The sequence below is a fragment of the Xyrauchen texanus genome, chromosome 30 (genome assembly GCF_025860055.1).
Source record: "Xyrauchen texanus isolate HMW12.3.18 chromosome 30, RBS_HiC_50CHRs, whole genome shotgun sequence".
Classification (NCBI taxonomy): Eukaryota; Metazoa; Chordata; class Actinopteri; order Cypriniformes; family Catostomidae; genus Xyrauchen; species Xyrauchen texanus.
In genome coordinates, this window is record NC_068305.1 from 5,334,122 (window position 1) to 5,346,930 (window position 12,809).

Here is a 12,809-nt window from a genome sequence, read left to right on the forward strand (position 1 = left end):
CCACTCGTTACAACCGGGGTATGCAGCAAAGCATTTGTGAAGCCACAACACACACAACCTTGAGGCGGATGGGCTACAACAGCAGAAGACCCCACCGGGAACCACTCATCTCCACTACAAATAGGAAAAAGAGGCTACAATTTGCAAGAGCTCACAAAAATTGGACAGTTGAAGACTGGAAAAATGTTGCCTGGTCTGATGAGTCTCGATTTCTGTTGAGACATTCAGATGGTAGAGTCAGAATTTGGCGTAAACAGAATGAGAACATGGATCCATCATGCCTTGTTACCACTGTGCAGACTGGTGGTGGTGGTGTAATGGTGTGGGGGGATGTTTTCTTGGCACACTTTAGGCCCCTTAGAGCCAATTGGGCATCGTTTAAATGCCACGGCCTACCTGAGCATTGTTTCTGACCAGGTCCATCCCTTTATGGCCACCATGTACCCATCCTCTGATGGCTACTTCCAGCAGGATAATGCACCATGTCACAAAGCTCGAATCATTTCAAATTGGTTTCTTGAACATGACAATGAGTTCACTATACTAAAATGGCCCCCACAGTCACCAGATCTCAACCCAATAGAGCATTTTTGGGATGTGGTGGAATGGGAGCTTCGTGCCCTGGATGTGCATCCCTCAAATCTCCATCAACTGCAAGATGCTATCCTATCAATATGGGCCAACATTTCTAAAGAATGCTTTCAGCACCTTGTTGAATCAATGCCACGTAGAATTAAGGCAGTTCTGAAGGCGAAAGGGGGTCAAACACAGTATTAGTATGGTGTTCCTAATAATCCTTTAGGTGAGTGTATATCATACAGCATACAATTTAAATACCTGCTTTAGCCGAAACAGCATTTAAATGTAACTAAAACATGCTTATAAGGATATATTTCAAATAGCAATACTCTGAATCCTGGCTGGCAAGCCTGGAAACAGTCCCACTAGTAAAATATGTACATGTTTATATAAAATAGCATGTCAACTAATGTAAGTAAAACTAAATTACTTACTCGTCCGAAATTGTATCCTCGGCTGGATAAAGTCTCTCTTCAAAATACAAATGTTCATCGGAGTCCCGCTCTTCTTCAGAGGAAAATGTTAACTCGTCCTTACTATCCAGGAGATTCATCGCCTGTGTATCGTTACAAACACGCAGAAAAGTTGAGTTGTGTTTACATTAAACCTCACCGGCGGGGGCGTGCACCATTTGCATTGACGTCTCAGCACATTAGCGTATGAATGGCGCGCTCTGCTGGTGGGTGTGATCACATTAGCTTTAATGAGTTAAGCCAGAAGAAACTGTACATCGCTTTGTTTCATACAGATTACATTGCATGAGAATATTTGTTTTAAATTTGAATAGTTTTATTTAAAAGTAGACATTTTAAGCTTTCTTTAGACATATGTTTCATGTTTGTGTGATAAGTATTTGCAGAGTTTCAGTTCATTTTTGTGACGCGTTTCAGAAATATGCTCGTGAACACAGAGACGTCTGATAGCTCACCCTTTTTATTTTCTTTATTTTACAAAAGCACAAGGTTTTGTTGTTATTGTGAGTGTACACAAATAAAAGTAGACCCTTTATAGTTTCCAATGATGCCTTACACTTATCTGTATACCCAAAAATGACATAATATTTTAAGTTGTTTCCACTTTAGTGACGAAAATATCCAGCAGGACGCGTCGGCACGTCCAGGACGCGTCGGTAACCCCAGAGGGTTAACTTGGGAAGAGTTCAGAAATCAATATTTGGTGGAATAACCCTGCTTTTCAATCACAGCTTTCATGAGTCTTGGCATGATATCTACCAGTCTTTCACATTGCTGTTGGGTGACTTTATGCTACTCCTGGTGCAAAAATTCAAGCAGCTCGGCTTTGTTTGATGGCTTGTGGCCATCCATCTTCCTCTTGATCATATTCCAAAGTTTTTAATGGGGTTTAGGTCTGGAGATTGGGCTGGCCATGACAGGGTCTTGATCCGGTGGTCCTCCATCCACACCTTGATTGACCTGGCTGTGTAGCATGAAGCATTGTCCTGCTGTAAAAACCAATCCTCAGAGTTGGGGAACATTGTCAGAGCAGAAGGAAGCAACTTTTCTTCCAGGATAACCTTGTACATGGCTTGATTCATGCATCCTTCACAAAGACGAATCTGCCCAATTCCAGACTTGCTGAAACACCCCAAGATCATCATCGAACTTCCATCAAATTTCACATTGAGTGCGAGACACTGTGGCTTGAAGGCCTCTTCAGGTCTCCATCTAACCATTACAGGACCAGGTGGAGGATCTGTGATTGTGCAACAGTAATGTGAAAGACTGATTTATAAGTGAAATCTGCGAAATAAGTGAAGGCTGCGATTGAAAATCAGGGTTATTCCACAAAATATAGATTTCTGAACTCTTCCCAAGTTAAAATATTAGTATTGTGTTGTTTAAAATTGAATATGAACTTGTTTTCGTTGCATTATTTGAGGTCTGAACACAGCATACTTTGTTATTTTTGACCAGTTGTCATTCTCTGCAAATAAATGAATGACATAAATGAAGTTAGAATTTGGGTGAAATGTTGTCAGTACTTTATAGAATAAAAAAAATTGACATACATACATATAACTAGTAAATCCAGAAAAACTGATAATTTTGCAGTGTTCTCTTAATTTTTCCAGAGCTGTATAAATCACCACTTGACAGCTTAAATACATGTGCATGCAGTGAATAAATTGCATTAAAAAGTACACCAAAATAATCCAAGGACGTTGAAAATTATTGTGCGAGTGTTCACTCGCTTGTTGTCATTATACACTCTATGAGTGTGAAATATTTTGCCCTGGAGGTTGCCAAGGGAAGGGAACCACTTAGGGAGTGACTGTGTCAGGAACTGGTCGGCACGAGACCCTTCCAGTCCTTCTGTCAAGCACATGACGCGAATGTTGCACAATTCGGCTCCCGTCCTCCATGTCCACTAGCTTAAACGGCACATGTTGTAACATCGCATCTTGGCTGGCTAGCTAGCAACTTTGAATTGTCCTTGACATCCGACCATATTTTCCCCATCTCCGCATTTATGGTGACAATGCTCTCAGACAAGGTCATTAAATGGATCTGGATATCTCACAATTTCCTTTCCGTATCTTTTCCCATCTGTTGAAGTTGGTCAAAGCAGGATTCAAAGTAGTCACGCTGCCTCTCCAAAACTGACTCTGCAATGGCTTACATATCGGTCTGATTTCTATTGCTCTTCGAAGCATTAGACAAGGACTTTTTGTTTGATTCAGCCATCCTGTCACAAAAGGAGCTAAATTCAACTAAATTAATAAAAAGGGAATTTACCGACCAAATAAACAGTACTAGGGGTGAGGAGAATCGATCTATGCAGCCAACTTATCCAGCTGATCATGTGGTCCCCCCAAAATTCCAGTTTTTCCAGTATGCATGGGAACACTGATTGTGAGTGCCTCACTGTAATCTAAATGTATGCTTCTTTCTTTTTTTAGGAAAAGGAGGGACGAGTCAAAATTATTTCAGTAGCAATCAATATTATGCAACAAATGCTGTTGATTGAGCTTAACTTGTATTGAACCAGGAATATATCTTTGAATTTAAAAATGGAAATGTTGTTACCTGCAATATAGTCTTAGCAAAGAGAGCCACGGAGGGATGAAAATGATGAGACAGCTGAAAGACGAACATGACACTGTTATTAATAAAAACTAAAATCAAAACTAAAAAAATATTTTATATACTTAAATAAGACAAAAAATGAACTAAAATAATAATTACAAATAAATTTGAAATTAATTTTAGTTTTAGATACACATTATATCATGAAATCTGAAACTTTACACTTGACTTTATAAAAATGTAAATGCCACTATATAGTGACAACACTAGACGATTATAAGAAAAGTTAAGCGCAGTAAACATTTAAATGACATTGGTTAAACATTAACTTTGGCAACCCTAACATACTAAAACTAAAGTTCAAAACTAAATGCACTGAAAAACCAAATTTAAACTAGAAAACACTGAAAAAATTAAATCAAACTAATATTGAGAGTAAAAACTAATGGAAACTACACTTAAAGAAAATTTTAAATTAATTAGAAATAAAAAAGGCATCAGATCACTGTGACAATGAGTCCGAGTCAAAGTCTCTGAGACAAATTCGCTGTACCTTCTGCAATTCCCACAGGGTTGTGTTATCAGCACCACAGTATGAAGGGTTTCTGTGGATGGGGTCATATGCCTCCTTCCTTTGATCACCTAAAAAAGAGAGGTATGTCAATAAAGAAGGGGGGGTAGATCAATCATAATTCAGGATTGATCTACAAAATTGGTACCAAGATTTTCACTGGCCTCAAAAAAAAAATTATACATTTTATCTTTAACCATTTTTATGTCAGAAATAAACAGGACTCAATGGTAAAGAATTTTTTTTATTTTATTTTTTTGCTGGCCCAAAATGCTCTTAAGAATAGTCTTAAACTTTGGCTTAAGTGAATTAAATTTCTTAGCAAAAAGACTTGTGTAAGAGTAGGAGCTTTTTTTATAAAGAAGATAAAAGTAACTTTCAGACAGAAATGTAGGTTATTCCAACCAGTGTTTAGAACTTACACAGAGCTGAATAAAATGCCAAAATCTACTGTCATATGAGTAAATGAGTTAATCGCAACTAAGAAAAATGAATGCGGTTATGTTTTAAATTAATTGCATGTATTAGCATGTTAATTTTGAAAGCTCTCATATTTACATTAATACACACACATACTAAAAACTTTAATTTGAGGGTATTTATGTTTAAATTTGATCAACGGTTTAGTTTTACAGCACTTTCTATGCATAGCCCTTTCATTTTTAGGGGCTCAAAAGTAATTGGACAAACTAATAATAAAACCAAATGATAATTTAGCAAAATTATAATGAAATGATAATTTCCAAAGTTTGGAACCCATGTACATCATCTGATTCTTGGTTTGCCTTCAAGGGAGGCTTTGCCAGGACTTCACTGTAGCTGTCTAAAGTCAGTCTGGTCTTCAGCATGTGAAATGCATGTTTAATTGTCAGGTGACTTAGTTGGCCATTTACGAGTATTACACTTCTTTGCATTGAAAAGCTCTTTGTGGAAAAAATAGGGCAGTGGGAACAACTAAAAATGTTTTAAATGAAATCGCACAGTTTTCTGTGAGTAACCATGGTTTATCATGGTACAGGATACATTCCAACAAAAATTTAATAAATATCAAATATATTTCCTTTATACTTTCTCAAGAACTTGCAAGAATTTTGATAATCATAATTTATTTTAATTATTTAAATATGTACATGTTAACATTTTTAAAAGTTTTAAATCTCAACTGCTCAACTCGACTGCTGTTAAGCCTCTAATATACATGGCTGCAGTTTGCTGAACAGCCAGGTCCTTCTCAGTCTCTAACATGCACACTGGGTCTCTCTAGGGCGGTTTTACTTTTGAAACTGGTTCAGGTGAAAGTGAGCGTTTTTGAGATAATGTGAAGAGATAATCTTGTCAGCTTGTCATATTTTTGTCATATAATTTATATTAAATTAAATTTAGTTAAATATTACATATTTCAATTTGATGGAAATTTATGAAATTGAAATGTTAAATCTTAAAAATAGGATTAATTATTTTCTGAGTGTAATATTCTAGTACATTGACTCGACTGCGACATGGACTGACGAAAGCAGCCATGCTTTGGATTGTTTGTGATTCACTCTTAGGGATTTAGGAGTCCTCGGGACGTCTGCTAAAGGCTGATTTGGACTTTGTCAAGCCTACGGTGTAGGCAACACTTAGTTAAGGTGGTTAGTGTATCCTAAGCTGTGGCCTGATGTGCACCTCTTCAAAACTGTAAATGTGCGTTGCTTCGATGTAGACCACAATAGCTGTGATTGGTCCACTTTGTAACCAGAGAGACCACCCCCAGGTGATATAGGAGGTAGTCACAATTTATCCAAGATTATTTTAAGACCTGTGCATCATCTCACACTGTTTTTGGAATCGGGACCATTAATGCAATTGTCTTAATCGGGAGCATCTTCTGTTTTAATATTCTGTAACAAGAGTTACAGGAAAAATTTGAAAAGATTAGTTTACAGCTTATAAACTCAAAGCTTTGTTCTCCTGGTTTTTACTTGATATTATTTTGATATGCGAGTGAAATATGTATTGTATTCAACTCGCAAACTTTCTGATCTGTATGATATTTTGACCATAAGTTTGGTGTACAGTAAATAATATATCAGTTAAAAAGCACCTGGTAAGAGTTGTTTATATTGCCTATACGCATTATATGTATATAAGCAATAAGTCTTTAAAACAACACTCACTTTGTGTTACTCAGTGAGTAGTTATTCATTAATACGATTTTTTTTTCAGCACGGAACGAGGGCATTCCAACATATTGATTTATTATTGAGTCAAGAGCAAGCGTACAGTAATTTCCTCATTTATTTTCTCCTTGCAATACAGGCAAAATTTATAGTTAATATGTGCCTACATTTCAGCATGATCACATAATGAATTGTTCAAGGTTTTGTCTACAAAACTAATTTCGGGTTCAAGCCCGAAGAGCTGAAACCATATTGTAATTTGGAGTTGTTTTTGATTCTAAAATAATTTTATACTTTTGAATCCAGGAATTATATTGCTTTAGTTTATTTAATCCAGGAATTACATTGCTTTAGATTATTTATAGTTAGCGTTTTGGCTGTGTACTCACAGAATGACGCAGACACACCAACGCAACAATAAATGCAAACCAATGAGTTGGCCACCACACAGAGCCTATGCTATAGATTTGAAGCAGAAGTATAAATCAAAAGAGAATGGCCAGACAGGTTCGAACTGACAAAGAAATATATATATATATATACACACACACACACATACATATACACACACACATATATACACACACCGAAAGTTTGGTTGGCCAAAATGCAATTCAATTTCTAAAATTTTTTATTTTTTGTTGTTTTTCTGTCTCTCACTGTTCAAATTAACCTAACATTAAAATTATAGACTGATCATTTCTTTATCAGCGGGCAAACGTACAAAATCAGCAGGGGATCAAATACTTTTCCCCCCCTCAATATATATATATATTATGTTTTTTTTCTCCCCTTATCTCCCCAATTTGGAATGTCCAATTCCATATGCGCATTAAGTTTTCGTGGTCTCGTTGTGGCGTAGAGACTCGCCTCAATCCAGGTGGTGGAGTACATATATTTGGTTGCTTGGGAGACCTGGCTGGTGTCACTCAGCATGCCCTGGATTCAAACTTGTGACTCCAGGGGTGGTAGTCAGCGTCTTTACTCGCTTAGCTACCCAGGCCCCCATTAAGTGCATTTCTTAAAACATGCGTCTTTGTGTCTAACAGCCTTTCTTGTCATATGTGACTCAAAAACGGTTATACTAAACATATATCAGAACTCTTGGAGCTCCATTTGTCCAATTGGATTAGAGGACTAACTGTGGTATAATATTAAATGCTCACCTTCCATGTTTTGGTGATGTACCCATGATGCAGTGGGCTTCCTCTGGCCAGGTTTCTTACTCTGCAGTTCTCCAACTTTGTCAGCATTATTCATCTTACCATCATCATCCATGTCCTCTTTCAGGTCCTGAAATGTCTCTGCCTCCCTGTCCTGCAGAGACATTTTAAGAACAAAAATAAAACAACAAACTACAGATACAGTAAGCAATGAGGCCTAGCCCACATGAAGTGGAAAACAAATCCCAAAAACAACAGTTCCTAGCCTGTAAATAAAAAAATAAAATAAAAAACAACATTAATTACATGATATGTAAATGTTTTACCTGTTGTGCTCTAATTATTTGCCGTTTGCCTAATTGCACAGTAAAACTTTTGGAGGGTTATGTCTTTAAATTCATCCCCTTTAAAAGCACCACGACTACAGACATACACATTCAGACGGACATCTTTGGCTGCTGTAAGAAACACGTCTGATCAGGTGAACCTAAAGCCAGCCAAATTATACAGGGCTTCCTTAAGACCCCAACAGACAAATGTTGTTGGCAGGAAATGTTTTGCCAGTACCAAACTTAAAGGAACACTTCATAACAGCTGTGGACACCTTACTGATAAAATGTATAACATTATCTATGGGTGTGTTCTAGGGATGTGCAAAACGGTCGACTAGTCATTCAACAACTGACTAGTCATTATTAAACAATAAAAAATAATTAAAGGTTTTTCCATTAAGAAAGTGTGATAATATTGGAATTATTGTAGTTTAAATAATTGTTTTAATCACAAATACTATTCATATTTAAATAAATAAGCATAGTATAATTTTCTTTCTTCATAAATCTGACTGTAGCCACCTCATATTATTTGCTGCAGGCGCTAAACAGTTAGCGTGAATCACGCCACGGACAACAAGCCCTGCATGGACAATATTCACAAAAGTGGGCACTGATATAGTAAAATGCAATATTTGCAAAATAAATGTCAAGATAATGTCAATGTCAATAATGCTCAGAATGTCAAAAATGTGAGCTCAAAGTCAGAGGCAGAATCTTCATCTGGTGTTGCAGAAGCAAAAGTGGCCAAGTGATAATGGCTGTCAATTGCATTTTTTTTTTGCGAGGAATACTAGTCAAACATGCTTAGCTGACCTACAGAGCTGGGGATATATGACAAAGATCACCACATGGACCCGGACCAGAACCCTCTCCTATGTTGGAAGACGAATGAGAGTCGATATCCTAATCTCACACATAGCTGTCCCTTCAATGTCTGTCCCAGCCAAGAGTGTTTTCTGCCACAGGAGTCAACAGGATTCACTCACATCTCCCTCCTAAACATGTAGTCTAGCTTTTGTTTCTGAATACAATTATGTAGACACATGTAAATATAACAAAGTATTCAGACCCCTTAATTTTTTCACATTTGTTATGTTGCAGCCTTATGCTAAAATGGTATTATAATTATTTATTTTTTTAATTCACATCAATTCACAATCACACCATATCCCAAAAAGACAAAGCAAAAACCACTTTGAGGACTTAAAAAATGTAATGTCACACTGAAATAAGTATTTAGACCCTTAATTCAGTACTTAGTTGAAGCACCTTTGGCAATACAGCCTCAAGTCTTTTTGGGAATGATTTGACAAGCTTTGCACACCTGGATTTGGCGATTTTCTGCCATCCTTCTTTGCAGATCCTCTCAAGCTCTGTCACGTTGGATTGGGGACTGTCAGTAAACAGCCATTTTCAGCAGTGTTGCCAACTAATTTCAATGGAAAGTAGCTAAAGCCTGCTCGAAAAGTCGCTAAATGTCACTTGACGTCATACGCTAACTAACATTCATGATGGCACCGCGTCTCATTTGCATTTTGCATAGTGTCCGCCCTTTACATGTGTTTGCTTCTCTGTGCTTACCGTACATACTGTAATACCCTATTAATTACCTATATCTATCAATCACTCAAAGTTAGAAGTGAAGGTAACTTTATCCTTTCTCTCACACAGCGTTCAGCCATAACAAACCATTATGAGCATATTTACAAAAATCTATGTTAATTTTTAGAAAAAACTCTGCATATTTACAAAAAACTAAAGGGGAGCAAACAATAGAGATTTTTGATTGGTCCTTGACAACGCTGTTTGCACATGCGCAGCTCATTCGAGTCCATGTCAGCTGCCATGCGGTCAACTGATTGTGCTGCTCCGCCTTCTCACCTCTCTCTCTGTCAGTCTCACTGAACAGAGTAGATGCAGAGAGAGGTGTGCCTCAGAGTCGAGGCAGGAAAGCAAGACCACACGCTCGCGGGGCAGTATTGGTGACTTTCTTCTACGGCAGTAGCTAAGGTTTGTTCAAAAAGTTGCTAGATCTGTCGCTAGTAGCTTTTTTGAATAAAAGTCGCTAAAGAGGTCTGAAAAGTCGCTAAATCTAGAAACTAAGTTGTCAACACTGATATTCAGATGTTCGATTTGGTTCAAGTCCGGGCTCTGGCTGGGCTACTCAAGAACATTCACAGACTTGTCCCTAAGCCACACTTGCGTTATCTTGGCTGTGTGCTTACGGTCATTGTCCTGTTGCAAGGTGAACCTTCGGCCCAGTCTGCCGTCTTAAGCACACTGGGCCAGGATTTCATTAAGGATATCTATGTATTTTGCTGTGTTCAGCTTTCCTTCAAACCTGACCAGTCCCTAATTAACCCTTAGAGTCATTAAGGTGCTTTTTTGTGTCTTGCACTGAGGAGAGGCTTACGTCTGGCTACTCTACCATAAAGCCTTGATCAGTGGAGTGTTGCATAGATAGTTGTCCTTCTGCAAGTTTCTCCCATCTCCACACATGATCTCTGGAGCTCAACCAGTGAGACCATTGGGTTCTTGGTCACTTATCTTCCCCAAGGCCCTTCTCTTCTGATTGCTCAGTTTGGCCAGGCGGCCAGCTCTAGGAAGAGTCCTGGTTGTTCCAAACATCTTCCATTAAGACGTGCTCTTGGGAATGTTCAATGCAACCAAAATATTTTGTAGTCTTCCCCAGATCTGTGCCTCGACACAATTCGGTCTCTGAGCTCTGCAGGCAGTTCCGTTGAACTCATGGCTTTGTTTTTTCCTCTGATATAAATTTACAGCTGTGAGACTTTATATAGACATGTGCCTTTCCAAATAATGTCCAATCAATTCAAAGGTGGACTCCAATCAAATTACTCTCCTTTAATGTCCACAACAGAATGCTTTTGATGTTTTATGGTGCTTTTATTGAAAGTGTTACGACATTCTGTATTATTTGTTGGTATGGTAATGCTACCAAGGTACAGAAGAAATCAGTATGGAAAGTGGTAACATGGAAAGTGGTAACAATGGCAAGTCATTAGGGATTACGTTACCAAGTTTAGAAAGTATTTATAAAGTGTGTGTTAAATGAGGAGAATAATATTGTGAGTGACGAGAGGCATCCTTTGGCCTCTGCTTTTGAATTTCTGGCATCTGGCCGATGGTATTGTGCTCCCTGTTGAATGAAAAACGGGTTCAAATTATCTTTTAACCCTGAAGCAATTACATTTTAAATTCTTCTTTTAATAGTCGTTAACTGATGACCAGCTGGTCTGGGCATTCATTATTTACTTATATACATATATCTTCACTGTATATGTTGTTTATATATGCCAATCCTGATTTATGATGTCTGTGATTATGCTGCAAACCTATTTTCCCTACAGGGACAAATTAACTACCTAACAAAGTGTAGAAACATCTCAAAGACGATCCAGAGAAATGGGATGCAGGAGAAAAGAGGATCAGGCTTTAACAGAAGATAAAACTGTAATGTCTATAAGTCATCATTGTGTAGTTTGATAAAATACGATTGTGAATTGTGTTTAAATTAAATAATAATTGTATTTATAACTCCAGTGAGCAAGCCGAAGGCGAATGTGGCAAGGAGCACAAAACTCCATAAGATGTTGGTTAATCTGAGAAAAATAACCTTGGGAGAAACCAGACTCGCTGTGGGTACCAGTTTCCCTCTGGCTAACATCATGGATATAATGCCAATATTAATGATGTATAATGCAAGTCATGGATTCAAATTATTAAACTAAGTAAGTGTTAAGGGACAGTGTTTAAACAAAGATTTTGTATGAACAGTAAGATAAATGACTAATGTCTTTGAAGTCCATCATGGATTATCTGCAGAAGTGCACATAATGCAATTGTCCTTGCTAATTGGCTGATGAAGGCTTTTGTTGGCTACTGATAGTCTATGTATACCATTTCAAGAGTGTAGTCCATCAACAGACTAAGGTGAAGAAAAAAAAAAGTAATACACATTCAAGATGGCATGAGGGTGAGTAAATGATGAGAATTTTCATTTTTGGGTTTATTCCTTTTTAAGTGTGATGTAGCCTCTGTACCAAACAACTTCCCCATGCCTGCTCTACCTCCTTTATTGTGTAGGACATGACATGCCAAGCGATCCTGCTTATTTAGCATTTTTGCAATGTTTTGAACATGTTTTTGCACAACAATAACTCTGTCGGCAACAATTAAGGGAAATTTAGGCCATACACAAACTGATTTTAATCTATTTGGTTCAATACATTATGATTTAAAATGGTTATCAGTGTATTGAAAACTTGTGTAATTGATGTATATCTAACTAAGGGATGTATTTTAAAAGTTGGCATACAGTGTTCATTATAATGGGGCATAGGTTTTGCAACTCCGTACTCAATACTCATGAGTACTTTTAAATGAGCTACTCTTTTACGGTTACTTGAGTAGGATTTTTCAGTACTCTTTCCAACCCTGCTTGTATTAAAAATTAATACCTGTAAAAAATTTTCCAACTCTATCTGCAAAAAAATAAATCATTTTACATATTTAAATAATTAAAATAAATGATTAACCAATTTCAGACACAGTATAAAGTACATATATTCATGATGATTCTTTAATGTTTGTTGTAATGTATCATGTACAATAATTTAAATCACAATTAAAATCACAGAAAACTGTACAATTAATTAGTTAAAAATGTTTCATAAATTGACAGCCTCAGTTTATACACAATAGGTAAGAAAAATAAGGCACCAGTCCATGTAAAAGACTAGAAAACAAAAAGCAAAATTTTAAAATCAATTCTTTAATGGGACTGGCAATCAATAAATGCAGAGGAATTGTGTTATATATTCACGTTTGCAAACAGCAGTCAAAGGCAGCAATCTGGACCAGCAAAAAGTCAGCAATTTGACTACCACCCCTGGAGACATGAGTTTGAATCCAGGGTGTGCTGAGTGACA

General features: G+C 37.1%; 1 protein-coding gene across 2 annotated transcripts in view; it reads right to left on the reverse strand.

Moving 5' to 3' along the window:
- The window catches only part of cebpz (CCAAT enhancer binding protein zeta), a 166,103-nt gene that overhangs the window by 83,014 nt on the left and 70,280 nt on the right, over window positions 1–12,809 (reverse strand). For both annotated transcript variants that reach the window (XM_052098572.1, XM_052098571.1), the window contains exons 4-6: window positions 7,526–7,676; window positions 4,180–4,268; window positions 3,627–3,680 (exon numbers count right to left, since the gene is read on the reverse strand). In XM_052098572.1, coding sequence (XP_051954532.1) covers window positions 3,627–3,680; window positions 4,180–4,268; window positions 7,526–7,676 — 294 coding nt within the window. The remainder of the gene's footprint in view (window positions 1–3,626; window positions 3,681–4,179; window positions 4,269–7,525; window positions 7,677–12,809) is intronic.